This window comes from Mustela lutreola, chromosome 5 (genome assembly GCF_030435805.1).
Source record: "Mustela lutreola isolate mMusLut2 chromosome 5, mMusLut2.pri, whole genome shotgun sequence".
Classification (NCBI taxonomy): domain Eukaryota; kingdom Metazoa; phylum Chordata; class Mammalia; order Carnivora; family Mustelidae; genus Mustela; species Mustela lutreola.
In genome coordinates, this window is record NC_081294.1 from 60,506,719 (window position 1) to 60,532,197 (window position 25,479).

At 44.6% G+C, this 25,479-nt stretch overlaps 1 protein-coding gene across 1 annotated transcript; it reads left to right on the forward strand.

Moving 5' to 3' along the window:
• The first annotated feature begins 1,489 nt into the window (after nucleotides 1–1,489).
• On the forward strand, nucleotides 1,490–23,793 carry GABRP (gamma-aminobutyric acid type A receptor subunit pi). Its single transcript, XM_059174287.1, has 10 exons — nucleotides 1,490–1,660; nucleotides 6,163–6,259; nucleotides 6,732–6,850; nucleotides 11,051–11,118; nucleotides 12,132–12,349; nucleotides 14,637–14,719; nucleotides 18,205–18,342; nucleotides 18,825–18,977; nucleotides 19,479–19,666; nucleotides 21,748–23,793. The coding sequence occupies exons 2-10, from the start codon at nucleotides 6,207–6,209 to the stop codon at nucleotides 22,048–22,050; spliced, it is 1,323 nt and encodes a 440-aa protein (XP_059030270.1). The 5' UTR covers nucleotides 1,490–1,660; nucleotides 6,163–6,206; the 3' UTR covers nucleotides 22,051–23,793.
• The last annotated feature ends 1,686 nt before the right edge of the window (nucleotides 23,794–25,479 follow it).

The window sequence follows — 25,479 nt, forward strand, 5'->3', positions numbered from 1 at the left end:
TCATCTCCTCCTTTGTCAGAAAATGAAACAGGTCCAAAGAGGTTTCAGTAACTTGCCAAAAGCAAGCCACCCAGCCGTTCTGTGTTCTTTCATCTAAGTCTCACCGTGCCTGTGTCAGAGGACACCACAAGCCCGCTCCCCTACCCCCAGCTCTGCATTGTCTTTGTTACTTTTAAGCCTTTGTTTTCTGTGAGCACATCTTGGAAACCCTGAGAAAAACCACAAAGCAGTTTCCATTCATTGGGAACCTGAAACCAGCTCCTCAGCCTTTCCTGTTTCAGCCGCCTTCAAGGTTCCCAGGTGAAAGTGAGGAGGCCTTTCAGGAGAAATCAAAGAGCTTTCTCTTCGGGTGCACAGAAATGCTCGCAAGGCGGGCCAGGCTCCGGGGCACACTGAGGAAACTGGTTTGGGGCCAGAGGCTTTTGTGGGACGCCCACCCGCTCCATCCTACCCTTTGTTCCTTGCAGCTTCATTCACTCCCCATCCTGCTTCTCCCCTGTCCCACCACCTTCTCCTCTCCAAGACTGGCAGGGGTCTGGGCAGGGGCTTGGCCATCCTGTCGGGAGGGCAGGAGGCACCTCAGGGCTTCTTGCCACAGCCTCCACTCTCTCTCAGGCCCCTCCATCGGACTCCCTGCTCCTGGCTCCCTCAGGGCACAAAGCCATGTCTCCGGGGAATTCCTTGCGCCTTCCCGTGGGTCTGGAGCCGGGGGTGAGTTTTGGGGCCACTGGCTGTGGTAACAGGGAGAATTTAGGAGTCTGTGCCCACTGTTGAAGCCCTTCTGGTAGGAGGTTCAACTGCTTATGGAGGACAGAGAACCCTAAAGCAGCTTCACAGGGAGTTAAAGAACCTTCTATGTGAGGGACGGGGATGGTGAAGGAGGAGAAATCGAGAAATCTAGCCAGATTTTTCCCAAAGTCCCTCCCACCTCTTTCCAGGCTGGCTACTTCAGCCCCAATCCTCCTTTCCCTTGGGCACTTTATCTCTTTTGAAAACTTCCCACAATGGCCTCAGATCTGCAAGTCTCCTTTTACAAACACTAGGCTTCTGTTGATTCTGAAGGTGCCCTTAAAGTGCCCAAGGAATGAGAATTTTAGAAATGGTCAAGTTCTATCTTCAGGATGGGAAGCTGAAGACTAAAGAGGTAAAGTGGTTTTGGCCAAGGTCTGACTTGCTGCTAAGACCTTTCCATGACACCAGAATAGAGGTGTCCTCAAAATTCAGAGCCTAGGACCCATCTTCCAGGCATGGTGGGTGGGGTCACCCACTGTCCTGGACTTTCATGGGTCTCTGATCTCAAGATTCTTTGCTGGTTGTGGTGCAGGAGCTCAGCCAAGACACCAACTCTGAATCAAAGCCCTGGCAGCCAGTAGTCATAGCAGGAGCTGGGTGATTCCCACAAGCACCAGGGACCAGGTCAGAGCTCCACCCAAGGGAGGAGCCATGGAAGGTTCTGCCCACTTCTCTGCCTAGCCGGTCTTGCAGCTCTGTCTTCCCCATGGGGATAGCCACTCCATCAGAGAGTGGCCATGTGCCTGCAGCCAGCACATCAGGGCTGAGGATGATAAGACTCTCAGGGACCCAGAAGACCATGTTCTGCCTGAATGCCCAGCCCAAAGGCCAGAAGGACCTGCTCTAACAGAGCCTCGGTGGCATCCTGGTAAGAAAACTGCTGGGCCCTGTAGTACTTGGAGGGAGGAAAGGGAAGGAAATTCAGATATAATTCCTGCTGGGAGTGAGGAGGCGGCTGGGCCTAGAATTTGCTGAGCACCTACTTTGTATCAGGTCTCACCACTGTTTGAAAAACTGTTGATTACCATCCCATTTTATAGTGGAGGAAACTAAAGCTCAGGGAGAAGCAACACAATCTCAAAGTCAGTGGCAGAGTCAAGATTAGAGCTTCTTCTAACTCTAGAGCCACAAGAGCTGCTTCCTCTCTGCACTGTCAACCAGGGCCCCCCACACCCCACAACTTCACCTGCTGTGATTTTCTTAAGGAGGCTCCCATGGCATTAATGCTTTCCTTGCCTCGACCTAATTTGGACTCCACTCCTACTTCCCAACAAATGATTCTGTCTGTGCAGAAGTGACAGAAGTCAGGGGACTCTGCCTGCATGGGAAGGAGGCCAGAGCAGGACAAGTTTTGGGGTCACTGTCTGCGTGATGGAGATTCTGGGAATGGGAACGGAAATGTGTGCATATTGGAATTACCTCTGCCTCTTAGAGCCAGTCCAGAAAAAGCTGCCATCTGACACCTGGGTGACCCTGCAGTCCTAGGTCTTGACCCTGTCCTTCCTGAGCTGATGCCAAATGAGGGCCCTCAAAAGGACACTACAGTCAGCTCCTGCCCTGGGTGGCAGCGGATGGGTATTAGATGAGATTGAGTTTTGGGCTCTCATGGTCAGAGCGGGCTCCCTGAAGTCCCCATAGAAGATGCCAAAGGGAGAGGAGAATGAAAATTAGGATTTATGGAGGGCTTTCTGTTCCCATTTCTCAGATAGAAAAGCCCACACTCTGAAAGGTTAAATGACTCAAGTGTGTCAACCCAAAGTTCAAACCTTTCTATGTAGAGGAGGGATCTTGGCAGAGAACCCATCAGAGTAGGGTAAAAGTTCTAGGCTGCCTCTACTCAGGAACATCTGGAGACTTTCTGAGTACCGTGTTCCCTGCAGGTGGGAAGGGCTAGATCCAGCTGGACTCTCCAGGTCCCCTGTAGCTCTGGGGACAACCCCTCAGGGCACTCCCCTCTGGTGGGTCAATATGTGGCGCTGCCAAATGCCATTCCCAGGGTCTGCGTCAGCACTGGTGGCCGGAGCCTTCATTCAGGGAGGCAGATACATAAGCCATCACTTGGCGGTTGGCTCTTCTGCCATGCAGGTTGAAGGCACCAGCACTGTTGGGTTGCCATTTGGGACATAGTGTGGATGCAGCACCCTCTCTCAGAGGTGGGTTTGGTGTAAGAAGGACCAGAGTCAAGCAGAATTCAATTCACTGTGGGAGCTGGGGCCCTCTTCCTAAATGCAATGCAAAGAACAGGGTCCTGGAAGACCTGGATTCAAATCACGACACTTAATTGCTTTGTGGCCTTGGCCAAATCCCTTCACCAACTTGAGATTCTAGAAATTCACTCCCACTGGGCCTGATGGTCATGAGAATTAAATGCAATTAAATGCCAAGCACAGCATCTAGGGGGCTTCCTCTTCTTCTCTTTTCTTCCTTAAGATAAAATGAGACCTGTTCAACAATCTGACCAGATCAAGCAAGGTCACATGGAAACATTTTTCCAGGTCTGGTGTGGGCAAAGCTTTTCAGACACAAGATGTCATGGAGCAGATTCAGAGACCCAGGTCCCTAGCATTGAGAAACACGATTCAATAGGAACCTTGGAGCTGAAGCTAGATTGTTCTCCAACTTGCCTGATAAATTCAATTTCCCATAAGAGGAAGAAGAATTTAAGAATATCCCAAAATGAGAATGAAGCTAAGTCAGAACAGAGTAGGAAGAAGTCACAGGTGGCCATGGGCTAGAGGGGAGAGACAGAGCCTAAGTGGATGGGAGAGTGTTGGTGGGCAAGCCTCCCTATCTTTGCCCAGCCTCTGGACGGCCCACCTGGCAGATGGAAACACTTTCTTCAAGAATCTAATGATTTTCTCTCTAAGACTTCCATCCTGGCACTGTCTCACCCTTCCCCCATGGAGCTGACCACTTGCTTCCTTTGTACACCATGTACCCCTTTGCCTCAGTCCCTGGTATAGGACAGTCTCAGGGAACGCTGTGTCAGGGCTTCACTGCTTAGGCTCCTCTCTCTCACTAGACGGGAGCTCTGGGGATGACTCCCACATGCCTGATTCCCAGGAGGAGCTTGTTAATTAAGCCTTTGGAAAATTGAATGAAGGCATGGGAAGTCATGGGAGCCACTCCCTGGACCCTGTTAAACTTGATGCCAGGGACAGGGGAATGGATAGAGACTGGAAGATGAACTAAAGGAAGAAGGTTTGAATATGATCATTGGCAGATTGACGACGTTGACTTATCAAAAGATGAGAGGGAAAGGGCTGAGGAAGAGAAATATGAGTGCAGAGTTCCAGGAGCTTATATATGTGCTAAGATGTCATTACTGATTTTGTAACAGTAGAAAATGAGGAAATAACTTAGTACCATGGGCAGGGTGTGTGTTATATAAATGTTGGTATATTGATCTTGTGAAATACCTTTTTTTTTTAAAGATTTTATTTATTTATTTGACAGAGAGAGAGAGATCACAAGTGGGCAGAGAGGTAGGCAGGTGGGGGGGGTGGCAGGGGGAGGGAAGCAGGCTCCCTGTGAGCACAGAGCCGGATGCGGGGCTCTATCCCAGGACCCTGAGATCATGACCTGAACCAAAGGCAGAGGCTTAACCCCCTGAGCCACCCAGGCACTCCGATCTTACGGAATACCTTGAGCCATTAAAGAGAATGAGGCAGGTCTGTAGGGACTGAGAAGCTGGCATTGGAGAAGAGCATGTGTCATGGGGTAGCTGTTAGAAGGATTCAGGTCTGTCCCTCACCTGCTCTACAACCTTGGGACTGTTTCCTGTCCTCTTGAAACCTCAGTTTTTTCATTTGTAAAATGAGGAGAATGGTAGTAATTACCTCAATGAGTTGTTGTAAGAGGTTTCTGAGGTTCTCAGCAGAGTGTAAGCATGCCTTAAGTATTTAAGAAATGTTGGCTGTCATTATTAAGCAAAAAAATTAAATATCAAAAAATGCACACCATCACCTGAATTTTATTTTTTAATTTTGTCTTCATGCAGCTATAGATGTATATAAATACACAATAATATATTCATAGAATGCACAACTGTTAAGAGACAACTGGTTGAGATGTGAGACTAGAGAGAGGTGAGGAAGGGATGGGGTTTGTGATTTTTTTTTTTTACACTTTATTTTTTTAGGAAAATTTTGGGCTCAGAGCAAAATTGAGCCTCCCCACCTCACCCCACATACAGCCTTCCCCACTATCACATCGCCCACCAGAGTGGGACATTCATTAAACTGATGAACCTACATTGACAGATCACTGGGACTTACACTTTTAATTATCCCTCTCTATCTTGTTTTCATTTCTACAATGAGCATGTATTTGCTTTCTAAGTAAAATTAATATTAGTTGCTTAATGGCTGAATGGCACCTTAAGCCCCAGAATGGCTAGACTTTTGAAGGTGGCCTGGTTTACAGAGGTTGCCACAGAGGAAGGGGTGACCCACCCTGGGACTGCCTGCCTCAGCTCAGGCCCTGAGCCGCACCCAAGAACCCCCACTCTGCTGTCACCAGCATGACAAGTCACAGGCTCACCAGCCTGGCTGCCGGCTGCTCTCTCAGGAGGAACACCTGATAGGAACTACCAAGCCTGAGGAGACCAGGCCCCTGGGCCATGTCTTCCATGAGCATCCTCACACATACCCGATGCTCACTCACCCAACCGGCTGAATGGCTTCAGAACACCCAGAGAGCAGGTCTGGGAGGTTGGGAGAGCTGCCAGTATCATGGTTGCAAGGCTGCCAGCCCGGGCTCAAAGTCTCCTCTGATATTCACAGTGACCTGTGAGTCTCTCTTTCCTCACTGCCATGCGGGATTAACATCCCCACCTCACAAAGGCACGGTGACAGTGGAGTGAGAAGATTCTTGGGAAAGTATCTGATGTATTCCTTGGCACATGGAAGGTTCTTGGGAAGTTTGCTTGTTTGTTGTTGGGAAGTTTTCATTTCCTGTCTACATGATCTGCTTAACAGGCCTAGACCCTTGGATTAATGGCATTGTCGGGGTGAGTACACAGTTGGGGGTGTCTTTCCTGGCAAAATCAGGATAAGGACAGGGAAAGGACAGTCTTAGGGCTCTCCAGATATACAGGCAAGGATGACTGACTGGCTGCATTTCTGATGCTTCTGAGCCACTCTCTAAACAAGGTGTCAGACTTTATTTGGGTTGGATTTATGATGTGATCCTCCAAAATGAAGTCATTCCTGGATGGCATGGAGGGAATAGGAACTATAACCAAATGGCATGGAAAGAGCCTGCTCCCCATACATTCTGAGAAAATACTGCAGCTGATGATCCACGGGATGGAGCTGGGCTTGGAGCAGGTGAGCCCCTTGGGTCACCTCTCCCATCTTGTTTCCCTAGGTGATTTCTACTTTGGTCCCTCTCTGCATGAGCACCTTATCAACATGAAATACAGTCTCCCCTTGACCTTCGTATGTCTGAGTCTCTTCACTCCAAGGTGAGTTTGCTGCCTCACAATGACCTTGGTGAATTGCTTTGCATATATGCATGAAGTAGGAAGGGTGGCAGGTCCTCCAACTTACCAATGGCAAGATAAAGCCTAGTCTATCCACCTTCCTGATATACCCAGACAGCGTAACTTCCTGCTGTATATTCCATCTGGAGAACTCAAGCTTCCAACATGGTCATAGATGGATGAACCCCTTGTGCTTTTTTCTAAAGACACTTGAAGGGTTTCCCAGATTACCTCAGCATTCTGATGATGTATGGCAAACAGACAATAAAATGGAGTAGGATAGGGACATATTAACTTAGCAACCAAAAATTAGAGATTTCTCTCTGGGAAAGTCACCGCTGGTATGTGGGCACAGCACACACACATACATGCAAACACAAACTCAAGTTTATGTGTCTACATGCTTATTCACACCTTAACAAGCACATGCACCAATACCCACTTTCTTTTCCAGGATATGTATCCAGGGGAATCAGTTCAACCTCGAGGTCAGCAGAAGTGACAAGCTCTCCCTGCCAGGCTTTGAGAATCTCACAGCAGGATATAACAAATTTCTCAGGCCCAATTTTGGTGGTAAGTCATCCTTTTTGTCCATTCAGGACATTAATTCAAAAGGACAAGAACAGACACAATATGCAGAGGAGGGTTTCAGAAGGTTTTGGTTGACCTGTTAACCAATTTTCTGGTCTGTGACCTGTTAAGGATGAGCAGTGAAGGGTGAGGAAAGCCACTGATTTTCACACTACTTTCCCGAATGTGCTTTGCCTCTCAACCTGCAGGATAAAGAAATCCTCATCCCCGCTAAGGAGGGGACCAGAGCTTCTAACAACCCCTCACATACTGTCTTCCTTCTGCCCCCACTTCCAGTGTTTAAGAAACTCACCAGGACTACACCACCCAGCCTTCTAGCTTTCAACCTGGTCACTCAAGGCTAACCCCAACTGTGCCACCTGGATGACATGCCTGGGCCATTTGCCTGCTCAGAACACCTGCCTATGTCCCAGCATCCTCTGCAAAGAGTCCAGAGCCCCACCAGGCCTTCCCAGTCCGACCTCTGTCATCTGCCAGTGTTGCCAGCCCAACTCCTCCCACTCTGCCCTGCCACAAGTGTGCCCCAAATGCTCCCTGACCTCCTCGGCTTCCCTGGGCTCCATGCCTTTGTTGAGACTATTTATCTGTTGAGAATGGTTTCTTCCAACTTGACTCCCTAGCAAAATGCCAATTTTTCATGTCTGAAATCAAAGGCTTCCTCCTCTGGGAGGCCAGCCCTGATTCCTTTAGGCCCCATGCCCATGCTTCATACTTTGTTTTGAACATGCTTCCAAATCATAGCCATTACTTGGTGGTACCAGCAATGCCGCTGTTTTACATCTGCCTCAGCTTTAGGCTGCAGCCCCTTGAGGGGGGTCTTGCTTTATTTACCTCACTAACCCCAGCAGCAGCCCAGCGCTTGGCAGAGAGCAAGATCTCAATTGGTACTTGGTGACAGAATGAGGCAAGGAGGGAGGGAATGAAGCCAATCTCATACCTCCTCACAGGGTCTCAGTCTCTGTTTATAAAATACGAGGTTGATAAAAGTGGATGCTAGCGTCATCTTACGTAGCATAAAGTGTTAGAAAGAGACTTGGAGTTGAGCAAACCTCCATTTGGCTCCTGTCTCTACTGCTTGCCCCCTTTCTGTAAAATGGGGATATATCTCCCAGCTCACAGAGGGGATGGACTGAGACGAAGTGGGTGACACGAAGCATGGCGCCTGCCACGTCATCAGGGTGCGTGGGTCTGTTTTAATCCCCTTTCCTTTCTTCCTGCTCCTCCCCTCACATGATAAAATTCTCTGGTCAAATCCAGGATTAGAGGGTTAGTGCAGGTCCTCTGAGGAGCAGACACCAAAAGGTGATTATCCATGCAAGATATTTATTGGGGCAATACTTCTGACAGAATGTGGGGTGGGAAGAGGGGAAAGCTGACCGTGGGGGAAGGAGAGAGGGAGGGCAGGAAGGTTGGGCACAGGTGTCTTAGACTATGGTGCAGTTCTCTGTGTTTGCAAGGGCCTCCAGGGAGACCTAGAGCCCAGGTTCCCATCAGAGGAGTCTCCCATCCCCCTGCCTGCCAGGCACAGTGTGCCTTAGTATCCCCACCACACTCAGGCACTGGTGGGGCACAGCCATGTAAAGCATGGCCTCAGAGCATGTGCCGTAACAGATTTTAGGGCACAGCAGCTGGCCCAATTACACCCACCTCAGCTGGAGATCAGAGAAACCATTTTCAGGGCCACATAATAAAGACTTGAGATCCTAAGTTAACAAATCTAGGAAGGCTTCAGGATCCCCTGGTCTTCAGGCCCAGCTGAAAACTAATGACAAGCAAATGAGTCTGTACACCCTGGTTAGGTCCAACTTTTCTGCCTCCCAAACCCCAAATTAGGCCAGGATACTGCCCTTCTTGTTGCCTGTTCACAGGTCGGTAAGAGGCAAGGTTCTTGGGCAAAGTGCCCATTCTGAATTCGGGGTAGACCTGAGGAGTGTGAGGCCCAGATCCACAGGGGCTGAAAAGGGGAAAGCACAGGCCCCAAGACCTTGGCAATCTGTCTTCTAAAGGAACCTACCCGTATGTGGCAGCCTGGGATTCTGTACAGGGACCATGTTCTCTGTAATGTCTGCCCACTTGAGGTCCTTAAGAGACAAGACCTCCATAGGGTTTTCAGGGGATGAGGTAGCCAGAGTGCAGGTGTGTAAGCAGGCCCTAGGAACACGGTCCAGGAAATAGCTTTGACCTCTTTCCTAGGAGGAAGCTGCCCCCTGGTGGCACAGTTCACTCTCATAATTCAAGGGGAAGAAAGCAAGTTCTGGTCCATAAAGAAGCCAAAGGAAGCAAGGTCCGGACTGGACTAGCTGGAAGCAAACGAAACAGCACAGTGGAGTAGACTTTTGTGCACTTTCTGTTCTCCATGTTCCTCAGGGAGCAGATAACACTGACCCACTGCTCACTGTGCTCCAGACACTTAAAAATAGATCCTGTTACTTTCCCAACCCAACCCTCAGAAGTAGACACAAATAGCTCTCTTTCACAGGTGAGAAACTGGAGCACAGGGCGCCTGGGTGGCTCAGTGGGTTAAGCTGCTGCCTTCGGCTCAGGTGATGATCTCAGGGTCCTGGGATCGAGTCCCGCATCGGGCTCTCTGCTCAGTGGGGAGCCTGCTTCCTCCTCTCTCTCTCTCTCTACCTGCCTCTCTGCCTACTTGTGATCTCTCTCTGTCAAATATATAAATAAAATCTTTAAGAAAAAAAAAAAAAGAAACTGGAGCAAAAAAACTTCAGCAATTTGCTCAAGGTCACACGGCTACCAAGTGGTGGGCATGGGATTCAAACACTCTAACTCTAAGCTCCTTGTCTTAATTTCTGCCTCGAGGGGCAGAAAGCCACTTAGCGCCGTGCTCCTTCATCACTTTCCAGGGTCTGTCTTCCCAGTCTCCCACTCTTCCACCGAATATTAACACCAAGTATTAGCTAAATTATTCTTAATTGCATTGGTTCTTAAACTCCCTTTCCAAATTCCTACCTACATTCTATGGCTTGGTTTCCTTCAGTTAATAATTAGGTTGCTTTGTCTGATTCCTGGCAATTAGATGGTTTTAAGCTTCCTTTGAATTCCACCTCTCCTCTTCCCGGTTAATTCATTGTCACAGTCTCCTGAGGCACCCCAACTTATTTATTTCAAGTGAAAGCTATTGCAGCTATTCACCTGGTGAGTAAATTTGTTCCTTTTCCAGAATTAGCTAGGATTACGGAGGTGATAGGGAAGGAAGGCGAGTGCCATGTATTGAATCTCTATTATTATGTGACAGACACAGTCCTGGGACTTTGTACAGATCATTATTTTTGATCACCTTCTTCTCAAGTATTTCCTCTTGCCACCACCCTGTAAAGAAGCTGTCACTTGCTAATCTCATTTAACCCTCTTGATGCCACCATGATGTCATTAGCATTAGCCTTACTCACAGGGGAGAAAACTGTAGTTCTGAAAGATTCAGTAACTTTTCCTAGCTGTGAACTCACATCTTCCTCACCCCTGAGCTTTCCTTTCACATCTACAGTCTGAGGAGAAACAGACTTGTTCTGGCCTGGCTTCTGAGAATGGTGACCCTAAGGCCTCTTTCTCAGGAGCTGAGACCAGCACTCTGAGGAGTGTGGCCTGAGGCCCAATATCTGTAAACCAGATCACAGGGGAAGGTTCTGGAATTCTAAATAGTTTAGGCTTTCTGGAGAGTAAAGGAAGAGGAGGGAGGTGGCAGGAGGTGAGCAAGAGCTCAACCATGAGCAGTCTTGAATGCCATCTTGTGGTAAATTTACTTAGTTGAGGGGAGGGAAAAAAGATCTCTGTGCATAAATTTCCAAATCTCATACTACATTTCTAAACAGTTTGTCTCTTGCAAGCACCACAGGAAACATCCTCCAAGAAAAAAGTAGCAAATACCACTACATCCTCTAAAATATGCACTTGTGAACATAGGGTGGTCTCTCTTACATGTTAAGCTATTTATATATTTGTGCATTTTATACAAAAATTTTTTCATACTTTTTTTCCATTCTACACAGTGGTTCTTCCTGACAAGGGGAGGATAGAAATTTTCCTTTCACTCTATATACTTTCAGAGTGGTTAAAATTTTCCAATAGGCCAGTATTATTTTATATTTCCTAATTTTTAAAGCACTGTGCTAACATAATGTGTTTGTGTTTCTGTGTAAGTCCTTCTGGTGTTTTCTTCATTCCTAGGAGAACCAGTTCAGATAGCACTGACTCTGGACATTGCAAGTATTTCTAGTATTTCAGAGAGTAACATGGTAAGTGCGACTCTTCATCTTCCCCCTGAGGAGCCCTTCTTATGTTTTATGGGGATGCACTTTCTACCTACTCAAAAACAGAACAGAGACCCACCGCCCCCATGCACTTGGAATGGCAGAAGCTGGAGACCTATCCCTAAACTCAAGGCAGCAGAAGATTCTTGTAAAACAGATCTTCTGCATATCAGAAGGAAAGTAGATTCAAGAGCCAAGAGGGAAAAGATGAGGGATTGGAGTGGGTACATTTGAAACCAGAGAGAGAATGGAAGTACACTGGGGAAGGCTGAATATCACATGGGTCCTCCCAGAGCAGAAGAGAAGCTAAGCTGTTGACAGCTGACAATCACATGACTGCTCTCCACCATCCTCTCACTTAAAAGAACCCATTAAGGGGGTGCCTGGGTGGCTCAGTGGGTTAAAGCCTCTGCCTTGGGCTCAGGTCATGGTCCCCAAGTCCTGGGATGGAGCCCCACATGGGCTCTCTGCTCAGCGGGGAATCTGCTTTCTCCTCTCTCTCTGCCTGCCTCTCTGCCTACTTGTGATCTCGGTCAAATAAATAAAATCTAAAAAAAAAAAAAAAAAAAGAAACTAAAATTAAAAAAGGGAGAGAGAGAGAAACCATTAAAGACAAAGTGACACTAAAGGCAGATTGCCCAAAGTGTCCTGCTCTGCCTTCCTGGTAAATTCTAGACGACCTAAGCGCTTAGCTCACCAAAACCTTCAGCAACTTGGTCAGGCCTTTGGGACAGAGGGCAAGCAAGTTAAGGCCCTGAACATGCTCCTGTGGGGCTCCCTTTTGGCAGTAAGAGTTATTGTCTAGAATAAATGAGGTGCTTTCTTCTCTTACTGCTCCAGGCCGCTCCCTCAAGAATAAGACTTTACAGTCTGTACCCCTGACCTAAGTCAAGGTTGGAAGGAGAGTAAGATTCACCCCTTTCCTTCCATTTTCAAAGTCTTTCTCCCCGCCCCCCCCGACCCCCAACATCCATTTCTACCACTTGGCTTTCCCCTAGGACTACACGGCCACCATATACCTCAGACAGCGCTGGACAGACCAGCGGCTGGTTTTTGAAGGCAACAAGAGCTTCACTCTGGATGCACGCCTCGTGGAGTTCCTCTGGGTGCCGGACACCTACATTGTGGAATCCAAGAAGTCCTTCCTCCACGAGGTCACTGTGGGGAACAGGCTCATTCGCCTCTTCTCCAATGGCACCGTCCTGTACGCTCTCAGGTGACTGGGTCCCTTCCACCTCAGGGCAGAATGGGGAAATGGCTAGAAGAAAAGGCATAAATATCTCCTAGTGGTTCTGTACAGCACTCAGATAAGCACCCTGAGGTCTCGCCCTTCTCATGCTCCTGCCTTCCTAGATTCTTGTCCCCATAACAGAAGGGCCCTCCGTCAGTTCAGTTTGTCTCAATAAGAGGCTCCCAAATGTTGCTCTGTGCCAGGACCCACAATGGACACTGAGAATCCACAGCTGAATGAGAGACATTGTCCTGATGCAGATGGAGAAACAAAGGAACAGCATCGCAGCGGCGGGGGCGTGGGGGGGTGGGCAGGGAGCTAAGTTGGGCAGTAAGTTAGTGGTTTAGGGTGGTGCTAGAGGAGGCTTTCACAGAACACTGAGCTGATTCTTAAAGGTTTAAAGAAAAAAAAAAAAAGCTAGCAAGGGAATAATGGGACTAGCAAGAGTGACCGAGAGGTAGGTCCACGTCAGGGATTTTCTTTTCATGGGGCTCAGTGGAGCTACGGTTGTCCTAGAATGCATCTCTCCTTGGCTGAGGCATTTTCCTTCAGAGATGCCAAGTGCAGTGCCCCAAGGCCTTTGCCATCTGGAGTCATGGGCTCTCCTTGGTCCCTTCCCCAAATCCCTGAGGCCAAAATTTCCTTCCACCCAATTGTGCATCAAGTGGCGGGTTGGCTAGAATAAGCAAGGTGCTCCCTAGATGCAGCAAGAGGCAACCCACAGGAAAGGCTCATCATTGACTGCAAGGGATGTGCAAGGACCCAGCATACCTTCCCCCACAGTCTTTGGGGAGAAGCCCAGAAACCAATTACTCATGGGACTTATTGTAGATCCCAAGTAAGAAGCTGACATTATGCAACAAACACTGAGCTAGCCAATAAACTGAATCTTGGAATTGTTCATCTGGTATTCCTCAATTTGGCAAAAACCAAAGCCCCAACCCTTTCTTCAAGAAGCCAAACTAGACCTCTGCCTTGACCCCCAACTCCAATCAACATTAATGTCCCTCTTCCTGTGCCTGTACAAATCTATCTTCTGTCTGTATTATGCACATAATACAATCTGTCCTGTGCAAGGATTATGGATAATGGTTAACAGCCTGGCTCTAGAATCAAACACATCTGGGGGCAAGTCTCTGTTCTGTCCCTGCTCTGTGACCTGAGGGAAGTTGCTAGACTCTCTCAACCTCAGTTTCCTCAGCAGCAAAAGGAGAAGAATATTTCCTACCTCATAAAGCTTTTGTAAAAATTCAAAGGGATAATGCATGAGATTCACCTCGACCCAGGACTGGCTTGGAGTAAGCATGCAGGAAATGGTAGATATTGTCATTCTGTCATTCTCTGTCTCCCTGAAATGAGTGTGAGCTTCCTCAAGGTGGGTACCATGTATGCATCATTTCACTTTCCCCAAGAAGCCAGCACAGTACTTAATAAAAATGATGCTTGGTCAAAATATGTGACACTGAAAAAAAAAAAAAAAAGGAAGATAAAGGTCAGCCTATTGAAATCTCCACTGTGAGGGCTTTGCTGATGATTAAGTGAATGTCTCTAGGTGTTGGTCCCCAAGAGCCACATTGTCTGGGACCTTCCAGCATCCTCTACTTCCTCCAAGAATGCTGATCTCCAGCCAGGAGACCTCGGCTCCAGCTACTCGGAGCTGTGTGAGCTGAGGCAAGTGCCTGAGTCTATTGTCAAATGGGGACGGTAGTGACAGTGCTGTCTGTTCTAGCTCCTCCTGGGTTTGTCATGAAGATTACATTTTAAAATTGGGTGCAGGGGCGCCTGGGTGGCTCAGTGGTTTGGGCTGCTGCCTTCGGCTCGGGTCATGATCTCAGGGTCCTAGGATCGAGCCCCGCATCGGGCTCCCTGCTCTGCAGGAAGCCTGCTTCCCTCTCTCTCTCTCTCTCTATCTCTGCCTGCCTCTCTGCCTACTTGTGATCTCTGTCTGTCAAATAAATAAATAAAATCTTAAAAAAAAAAAAAACTGGGTGTAAAAGCATGTCAAACCAACGAGCAATGCTCCTCTGCAATGTTCTTTTAAGTTTGCCTCTTCACTGTCCACATTCCAGTTTCCTCCATTCTGGACCCCAGCTTTGACCACAGCTCAAAGGGGTTATGTAGTACAGAAAACCTCAGGATTGTTTTGAGTGCAGGCTGCAAGTCACACGTTCACTGTAAGAGTCAAGGTCAGAGTACCCTTGGAGTGGCCCTTAAAAGAGAATATATCCTTTCCCCCAGATCACTCCTTTTGAGCCCATTTTTCCTTTTTTAGAATCACAACGACTGTTGCGTGTAACATGGACCTGTCGAAATACCCCATGGACACACAGACATGCAAGTTGCAACTGGAAAGCTGTGAGTGTATATCCTGCAGGCCCCCAAGATGATTTTCCTGGGTGACTTGACTTAGAGCCGTGTATTCATGAAGAAACACACAGCAGCCTTTCTTTTCTTGGTGTTGATTCAGCCCTTCTGAGTGTCTGTCCAGAGAGATTTAGAGACCTCGCAAAGACAGCCCTCTGACACTACATCATTTGGGGGAGGACCACTGTGCATCAGCACTGAATATTTCTACCTGAGAGTAGACAGGACAGCCAAGGAAGTGGGAGTCTATAGGACAAGGAGTGGGACTCAGAATCTGAGAAGGCACAGAAGCCAAAACACAGCAGAGGTTAAAATTGGTAACTGGTGAAAGTTGTCATTGACACTGATTGCACAACTGCTTCCAACTTTGAAAAGAAGTTGCTTGGTGTGTGTGTGTGTGTGTGTATGATATATATATATATATATATATATATATATATATATATATATATATACATACACATATATATCTATATATATGGCTTAACACAACAATGAGGAGCATCTAAACTGCATTCTGAAGATCTATGATGAGGAATGAGCCTTTATTCTAAGTTGATATATATCAAATGGCATTGTTGAATAAATCTCCATTGTTCTGAAATGCCCACCAAACTTGGGAAAGTGGTACCCGCGACAGGTGTCCTGAAGAAACGATGCCTCATTCAGGCATCCAGGGATGGCTTGTACCAGGAGGAAAAACCATAGTCAAGCACTGGGGATCAGCAGGCATTTCTGACGTGAGGACATGAATCCAAGAAGCACAATCGTTATGAGGTGGCAGTCATTTTTCAGAGGTAGACGTTTAATTAAAGACTCAGACAAACAGATTAATTACCCTATTGACTAAATGCATACAAAACCTCCTTAAAGCAATACAACTATTTGGGGCAGAATAAAACTTGAGGTTATCAAAAAGAGAACTCATTTTCAGCCCCACATGGAAAAAAGTAATTGCCCTCCACGTGTGGCTCTGCTCATCTCAAATCCCAGGAGTGAGATTCTCCTGGAAACTTCAGCACTTGGCTTGCACGAATACCATCCCCAGTGAGCAGAGGAAGCTTTCACTGAGTGTTTATTGGCAGTTATTTGGGTACAGAAACCTCACCAAGGGTTGTTTTTTGTTGTTGTTTTTTCCTGAACACCATCCCTAGGAAAGAATTGCTAGCATCCCACAAGAGCTGTGATAATGTAATGATTACGAGCATTTAATAGTCATAAAAGTAAAGTGTCCAAGTAGAAGCTTGTAAAATTCCACCTGTTTAGACTTTTTTCTATTTCTTGGGGATCCTAGGCATTTTTGGACAGCTAAATTGGACAGTAAATTTTGGGGTGCTTCTGAGAGAAAGCTCATAGACAATTTTTACCTGGAAAGACTCTAAGAGCTCATGACCACTTCTCTGCCCTGTGGAGGGGAGACAGCCATGGCTAAACAGTGCGTACCACAGGCTAGGACTTAACAAAATGTTAGTCCCAACACTGGGTCCCATCTCCGAGTGGCCTGGGAAAATGAAGGCAATATAGTTCCATGTTTAAGATGACAGGTTCTGGGATCAATGGGTTTTCCCTGTCACTAGCAGTGGCTTTGGGTGACTAGAACTAACCTCTCCAGCCCCCACTCTCCCTATCAGTGAATGAGGAAAAATAATAGTATCTGACTCAAAGAGTTATTTTTTAACAGTTCTATTGAGGTAAAATGTGCATACCATAAAATTCAGCCCTTTCAAATGTACAATTCAAAGATTTTTAGTAAATTTGTCAAGTAGTGCAACCGTGGCCACATTTCTTTTTTTTTTTTTTTTTAAGATTTTATTTATCTATTTGACAGAGAGAACTCACAAGTAGATGGAGAGGCAGGCAGAGAGAGAGAGAGAGAGGGAAGCAGGCTCCCTGCCGAGCAGAGAGCCCGATGCGGGACTCGATCCCAGGACCCTGAGATCATGACCCGAGCCGAAGGCAGCGGCTCAACCCACTGAGCCACCCAGGCGCCCCCGGTGGCCACATTTCATGGTTAGAACTTTTCCATCAACCGAGAAGATTCCTTCTGCCCATTTACATTGTCTCCGGTTGCCATCACCAGCTCCCAGGCAACCACTACTTTACTTTCTGTCTCTGTCCGTATAAAAATATCCCATATAAAAGGAATCAATACAACATGTGGTCTTTTGCATCTGGCTTCCTTCACTTAGCATGTTTTTGAGGCTCATACATGTTGGGAGACTGTATCGTTTTGTTCCCTTTTATTGCTTTATTCCTCGTTCTTCCATATGAAAGAGTACAAGTAGTACACGTCCCTTTGGCTTGTTTCCACCCTGTAGTTATTAAGAATAATGCCACTATGAACATTTGTCTACAAGTTTTTTGTGGACGTGATTTGATTTCTCTTGGGCAGATACTTGGGAGTGGAATGCTGGATCAAATGGTAAATTTATGTTCAAGTTTTCCAGAAACCGCCAACTTGTTTTCCAAAGTGGTTGTACCATTTTACATTCCCGCTGGCGACGTTCCAGCTTCTCCACATTTTCATCATTGGTTATTGTCTGTCTTTTCATGACAGCCATTCTTACGGGTGTGAAGTGGTATCTGACCGTGATTTTGATTTGCTTATCCCTGAACATACAATCCTGGCTTTGTTTTTAACTTGCTTTGCTATCCTGGGAAAGTTAGGCAATCTCTCTGAATCTGTGAATTTTCATGTATAAAATGGGCAAAATATTACAGTTCCTCTATTCTAAGGCACAGCATTTACTGAGTAACATTTTAGGAAAAAATGTACGCTCAACTTTATATGTATGTATTTATGTATGTATGTATCAACTCTGAGATCTATCCCAATTTCCAAAACTGTAAAGAAAAAAAATTTTAGTGAAGAAATATAGAAATATCCACCTTGCAAGTTTGTGAGCACATTAGAGACATAGTGTATAAAAGACTTAGCATAAATGTTTCATAAAAGGTAGCTATTATTACTATTATGAACTGTATTAGTAAAACTGCCTTGAGATTTATCGAATGCCTAAGTTAACAGACATCAATATAGGAGCTAGCTGCAGGTTTCTTGTCTTCTTCTGTTTTTGTGCTTGCATTTATGCCAACATGGAAATAGGGACAGACCAATTGTAAAGTCACTGAGAACACGGCAGGGGCTACTAGACTGTCCTGAAAGGCATTGTGGAGCTTAGGGCTGTGTGTGTTCACAGATAGGAATGAGTTCAATAAATATCATCCTAGAGGCCTATTACCTACCAAGTCTGTGGGATGCTTAGCACAGAGCTGGTTTTTGACTGATGGCAAACAGCCCTAGCTGGTCATCCTGTTCTGGGAAGACACTTCAGTTGCATGTGAGAAATCACACCAGGTTTTACATGGGTTCACTATCAAGACAGAACTTGTTCTGCCCACACATTGTAGTGGCCTCCAGACCAGTTCATTCTGCCACCTTCTTGCACTGACCAGGGCACTGTTTTCCTCCCCAGGGGGCTATGATGGAAACGACGTGGAGTTCAGCTGGCTGAGAGGGAACGACTCTGTGCGTGGGCTGGAAAACCTGCGGCTTGCTCAGTATACCATCCAACGGTATTTCACCTTGGTCACCAGATCGCGACAGGAAACAGGTGACTCATGAGACGCATCGTACAAAAGCAAAATAACTGAATTGCATTCTGAGTCAGAAATACCATCTCTTTTCCACTTTATCTCTTTGGCGCCCAGGAACCCCCTCCACAGTGTGGTAGGGCAGGAGGATTTGGCCCTGACACTATTACCTATTTCACGCCCAGTATTGAAATCATCCCCCAAGGGCTCGGAGTCTAGTGAGGTAGACATCGAGGAAACCAGCAGGTATAATTCAGCAGGAATACTAGCACAGAGCAAGGCACAAGAAAAGGATCAGGGGTGAGGGTACCAGCACCCCTCTACATCTCATTCTATGCAACAGCAGTTTCTCCCACTGAAACTGTAATGACAGTACATGCTTAACTAGGTTTTGGTGAATAACAGATAAATTAATGTGAATATAGCTAATTAAATGTCCTATAGGAAAAGCACTCTGCTGTGTGAGGAGACATGATTTCCTATCTCTTCTTTACCCAATCAGGAAATTACACACGACTGGTCTTGCAATTTGAGCTTCGGAGGAATGTCCTGTATTTCATCTTGGAAACCTATGTTCCTTCCACTTTCCTGGTGGTGTTATCCTGGGTTTCATTTTGGATTTCCCTTGATTCAGTTCCTGCAAGAACCTGCATTGGTAAGCAGCTCCAACAGGAGACTTCTAAGAACTGGGGTTACAAAAACAAAACAAAACTACAACAACAAAAAAACTTTGTTTCTTTTTACCTTCTACCAGTTTTCTTTTTTTCCCACTGATATTCATATGATGCTTCTAGGAGTTGGTTTCTTGAGAGATCTTTTACAGAGAGAAAGAGACAGACAGTGCCTTTCCAAACATGTTTTATAGTGATAAGAGAGAATTGTGATTGGATGGTCTATTACCTGTTATTTTGCCTACTGAACACCTCCCTCCAGTGGGAAAACAGAAGGTAAAACATTTAGAAAACCCTATCATTCCTATCCATTCAAAATGGATAAATCAATCCTGTGCTAGCAGATCACAGCTTTTTCAAAATAAGCTGTTCCATCTCTGAGTTCTGTCCCCCTTTGCCAACTCCTGAATGGTGACAGTCTGCCAGGCAGAGGTGAAAGGTTCACAGACCACTGATGTGGGAACATTGCCTGCCTGTTTTCCCAGGAGTGACCACCGTATTGTCAATGACAACGCTGATGATCGGGTCCCGCACTTCTCTTCCCAATACCAACTGTTTCATAAAGGCCATCGATGTGTACCTGGGGATCTGCTTTAGCTTCGTGTTTGGGGCGCTCCTGGAATACGCAGTTGCCCACTACAGCTCCTTACAGCAGATGGCAGCCAAAGATAGGGTAAGAATTTTGAAGGCCCTGTATATGATTCATCACTTGCCCTGTGCTGATCAGTAGAGATGACCCTGGCTGGTTCCCATCCCCAAGTGATTCACTTTGCTCCAGCAGTACTCATCCTTGTTCAGATGGGGTCATCTGGAAGTCATGGCACCTTTTGCAAAAGACTGCTCTTTCCATCAAGTACGATGGGATATTAACATGTTTAATCTGCTAGCAGAAAATAACCGTTGCCTGTATGCAACATGAAATCACAACCACAAGAATAAGCATCCATGAAAAACCCAGTATCAAACCAGACGTGATCAGCTGCTTACAAGTTTCAGATTAATAAGTATTTACTATTTAATTCTTTTGTTGCATTCTTATTTTCTTAAATTATACAAGTATGGTTTGCTGGAAAATGTATGGAAAATAAATTGCAGCAAATTTCTCAATTAGCATATGTTTCTGCTAAGTGGGAAAGACTGCCATTATCTGAGTTAGCAGTGAAACACCATGGCCCAGCTCTCAGAATAATAATAATCGTTATTAGCAATTGAACATTTACATGCACCAGACGTACTTCCAAGCCCTTTGCAAATATCATTTAAATTGTCATAACAACCCAGTAAAGCTATCTCCATTTTTATAATTGTGGAATCTGAGTTACAGGGAGAGTAAGTGACTTGTCCCATGAGATGTAGATGAAGAGGTAGAGCTAGGATTTGAACTTGAATCTGCTTAGCTCCAAAGCCTGGCATTTATCTGTTATTCTCACTGGTGGTGGGCAATAGCCATGCTCTTAACTGTTGTTCACTCCAGGCCTATGGAACCCTGAGGTTCTTTGGAAGCCCAGTTTGATAAACACTGGTATACTAAAGTGCTAACAAGCAAGAAAGTGATAGGGTTCAGCACAGAACAGATGCCCACCTCCAGCAAAGTGCCAGGACCACACAGGGTCTTATGGTGAGGAAATGAATCAGAATAACCCAAAGACCCAGTGGCCTTGTTCCCTTGTGTCTGACTAATGTGAACAATGTTTCATACAGTCATATTACCCAATACCAAAGACAAATGAGCCTATGTACTAGCCAAAGAAGAATATGCATTTCTTTTTACTCCCTGTAGGCTTCATTAAGGGGTCAATAGTTAATTTAAAAAAAAGGTTTGGATTTGGTAGAATGGCAATAAAGGACTGGAGAACTACTAAAATCCTTTACCTAAGTCATCAAAAAGCCCTCCTTTTGCTGTGTAGAATAATAGCTCCACTACAAGGTATTTGCTATGTGCTAGACATCTCCTTCAGTCCACCCAACAGCCTGTCAGAGGACCACCGCTGTTATTCCAAATTTGCTACTCAAAAACCTGCCACTCAGAGAAGTGAGATGGCTCATCTAAGACCTCACAGCTAGTAAGTAGCCTGGCCAAGGATCCAAAGTCTGCTCTCTCCGACTTCACTACGCTCCCCACATGCTATGTCCATTCCAAGCATTTTGGAAAATGACAGCTCCCCAGAACTGTAGGGAGCATCACTATTTCTGTTTGTGTGGCAGAGACTTTTAAACACTGCCGATTTCTATTATCTCTCATAATCAATGAATTCCCATGACATTGGAATTCCCAATTCCAATGACAGAATGGAATTCATCAAACACCTACGAAATGCTTTACATAATTTATCTCATTTAATCTTCCCATCCCTTTCATGAGGTAGGTATTAATAACATCACCATTTTGCAGGCAAGGAAACCAAGTTTTAAAGGAATTAAGGTAACTCAGATTTCATAATAGCAAGAGGCAAAATGGAATTCAAACCCAGACCAGCTAACTTCAAGGCCTGAGCATTTAGCACAGAGCTCTGCATAGCAACAGTGGGCAACAGTTATTCTCCACAGTATAAAAGCTGATGACCTAGGGATGGGTGCCTTTAAGAAGGATAACAAAACTGCCAAGTCTGGCCCACTGGCCTACATCTGAGACATTCAGTGCCACTTTCTATTAAACCTGATTATTTAATACTTAGACTTCTAAGTATTTAAATGTCTAGCTACTTATTTTGCTAAGTCAAGTCTTTCAAGCTAACTGCATTGTCTATGATCTAGGGGACGGCAAAGGAAGTAGAAGAAGTCAATATTACTAACATCATCAACAGTTCCATCTCCAGCTTTAAACGGAAGATCAGCTTTGCCAGCATTGAAATTTCTGGTGATAATGTCGACTATAGTGACTTGACAATGAAAACCAGTGACAAGTTCAAGTTTGTCTTCCGAGATAAGATGGGCAGGATTGTTGATTATTTCACAATTCAAAACCCCAGTAATGTTGATCGATATTCCAAATTACTATTTCCTTTGATTTTTATGCTAGCCAATGTGTTTTACTGGGCGTACTACATGTATTTTTGAGAGTACGATGAATTGTTTGCATGTTGTGGTTCTTCAACAGAACAAGGTAATGATGTAAATGGGATTCTAAGCCAAGTGTGTGCGCTAACCCAATAGAACTACGAGTGACTAAAATAACATTTGAGCATTTCTCCTCAAAGACTATTCCCCCAACCATTATTTAAGCTGTGCAGAAGTCCTAGCATTACAGAGTCTTGTAATAGAAACATCAACTCATTCCCTTTTTATCTTTACCAAAGACATCCCCATGGAGCCTAAGATTACTAACCTACTCAGAGTTGACTATTTGCTCAGTGGCTCCCTGGTCTGCATTTACTTCATATAAAAAATGAGAAGGAAACTATTATATGTATTGAGTAACCCTCAAGTGTCAGTGGTTGTTTCTAAATTAATCATACATGCTATTTACTAACTCTCTATAGTGCTTATAAAATGCATTGTTACCTATTTAGGGAGTAACATTTTCTAGTTTTTGTTTTTGATTAAAATGAAATGTGGGCTTAAGTCAATTCGCTGGAAGTCACTGCACTAACTCAATACTAAGATGAGTTTTTAATACAGTATTTAATACCACAGCAGAATTGTCCCCAAATCCCAATAAGTTCCACCATTGAAAAATCAAATGTAAATGAAGAAAACATTAATGGGTCAATAATCTCTAACATAAATTTGTTTCTAAGATATAATGCATTTCCCTGAATCTTAACTGAAATAGCTCTGGGGCTTTATTCCCCCACTGGATATGTCTTATCATTTAACTATTAAATGTACATCAGTCCTCAGCAATGCGAAAGCCCTTTACCCACATCAGGGATGAAGATGGAAGATTTTTTTTTTTTTAAACACTGATTCTAAGGAGTCTTACTTTGAACTGTTGCCATCAACACTTGCAGAACTGAGTTCATTTCTACCTGCTTCTCTGACACCGAGCAGCACTTTCCCAGCAGCGGATCTCCTGCATCTTTCCAAGAGGAGCTCTTATTCCTATGCTCTAGTGATCAGGAATGATGCTTATTAGATCATGAACTGCATTACCCAGAAACAAGTGGCCTAGAACAAGTAAGCTTGGCCTTGCTTGGAACCCCGATCCTTCTAGCTGGATTACTTGGAGTAGCTTATCCTGCATGAGTAGGAGAATGTTGGTCCTGAGTCCTGAACTTTCTGAGTAACAATGAGACTTGTTCCAGAACCTACGTGCAGAAGAGCTAGCTTTTCCAAGTCCCATCACTCTCACCCAAACACAAGAAGCACATTATTGCATCCTTGCCCCTCGGTCAAGCTCAACCTACAGCGTTATTAAGTGGAGATTTGCCCGTGTGTCATGATAAAGGCTTCAGTTCAGACTCAATCTTCATTAAGAGAATCTTTCCATCTTTAATTCTTCAGCTTCCTTTTTTAATAAATGCATGTGTTTACCTTTACTTTCAGAAATAAACCATGGCTTCTCTTTTCTATAACCCTCTGTACCATAAGCTCTCATTCTTTTTCTCTTTTTGGTAATTCTCCCAATTCAGTGTGTATGGGTGGAATCACTTGAGCTTTTAACAAAATGTTTCTAATGGGAATGAGGGAATTAAAAGAGGTGGAAGGTGATTGTATAGTTCAATCATATTTGTGTTTTTTTTTTAAAGGTTTAAAAGGAAATATCTGCTCTGAAACCCTGTTCAAGCAATACATATTTTTTTAAAAGCTGTAAATGAGTGAAACTATGAAATAAACATACCATACTAGCTACCCAACAAATCAAGTGGTCATCTGTAGAATGAGTAGTGTAAGATCCCATCTGGAAATGGTATACATTGTAGCGGTAAACTCAGTGGGCTCACAGTCTAACATCTCCTTGTTTCCCCCCACTGGAGACAGTACACATACACATTCACAGTCACATACACACACATCCCCCCTACTATTGCCTGCAGAGGAAGATACACACTGGAGGCACAGTCAATGTCTTTCTTTGAGATCACTGCACCACAACACTTGCCTTGCAGTTAAACAGCTGGGCCCGCTGCTATTGAAAGGTCAAAGTCTCAGAAAATGTCACAAATTCCCTTCTAAGCCTCCTTCATTGTTTTGGAACTCATTTTTATTTTTGTTGAATGATATTTTTGAAGTTTGAAAATATACTTTGGGGGGGAATTCTTGCATTTTGTATCATTCTGACATCTATGTAGGCTAAAACATCAGAGTTCTCAGTGAGAACTAAAATTTTAGATCTGCTCCATGTTTCCTACCTACCCAGATCAGTCCCAGAATTCACTTCATTCAAAATATTTCTTGGGTGAAAGTACAAAGACTAACCTCATCAAATTTCCAAAGACATGAAACTATGCAAGGTTGAGAATATTCCAAGTCATGGAAATATGATTTTTAATTACCTTGATGTTGAGAATGTCAATAGTCTCCATATATGAAATCACATATCTATATAAAACGATATTCAGTAACAAATGACAGAGGTTAATTTCCAGTGAAAGACAGGAGAAGTGGAGAAAAGAGCTAGAGATTACAATAGACCACATGCTGAAAACAATTAGGGAACACGGGGAGGGGGGTACCATTAGGAGAATTAGTTTAGTAGGGGCTTTCAGTGCCAGTATGTGGCACTGAATTTAGGGACAATTTGTACTTCAGGAGAGTTAGACAACCAGGATCGAAACGTGGTCCTTCCTTGATCCTATACATTACTCTTACTCTCTTATATGATACTCTTACAGAGCATTCTTCTCAGCTGCTGACCCACAATTAATTTTGATCAGTCTATAATATATTTACTGCCAAAGATCCTTGCTTCTTAATATACGTTTTTAAAATTGAGTCATAAAAGACAGGGAATTATGCCCCAATATATGGTCAATGTACCTTACATGTTATAACAATGACTTTAAAGAAGGACAGAACATTTGATCATGTGTTTTGTGTTTTTGAATAATTAAAAATATGTAATATAATTTTCAATAGTTTTTGTAGGGAATTTAGAAATATGTCTCACTGCTGTATATTTGGGTTGAAAAATGTTGAGTCCAACTTTGGCCATCATACCTTTAAAAAGGATATAGAGAAGTGGAAAGACTCAAAGAAAAATGGCAGAAGAGATTAAAATCACAAAAAACAGGTCCAAGAAGAAGGAGCTTTTACACCTTGAAAAGCAATGCTGCATAATGACTATCATTATTCGGTTCACAAAGGGCTTTGTACAAGGTACATGCTGTTCTACTATTCACCTGAATAAGTGAACTGAATAAAAAGTAAATAGAAATGAACTTAAAAGGAAGTCTAATTGTTTGGAAGGAAGAAAATGTGCAAGTTAAATAATGAAATGTGCTTGAATAATGAAATGCTCAGATTAACTTTTAGTCTCCATCTGGAAGTTTCCCATGAGAAGAAACAATCATCTCTCTTTTGATTTTGCCATCAACAGGTCTGCAA

Bases quoted from the DNA above. Each gene is read 5' to 3' on its own strand.
- GABRP (XM_059174287.1), top strand. From the start codon at position 6,207: ATGAAATACAGTCTCCCCTTGACCTTCGTATGTCTGAGTCTCTTCACT. The intron at 14,720-18,204 runs GTGAGTGTATAT...TTTCCTCCCCAG, and splicing joins CAAGTTGCAACTGGAAAGCT to GGGGCTATGATGGAAACGAC. The intron at 19,667-21,747 runs GTAAGAATTTTG...TCTATGATCTAG, and splicing joins AGATGGCAGCCAAAGATAGG to GGGACGGCAAAGGAAGTAGA.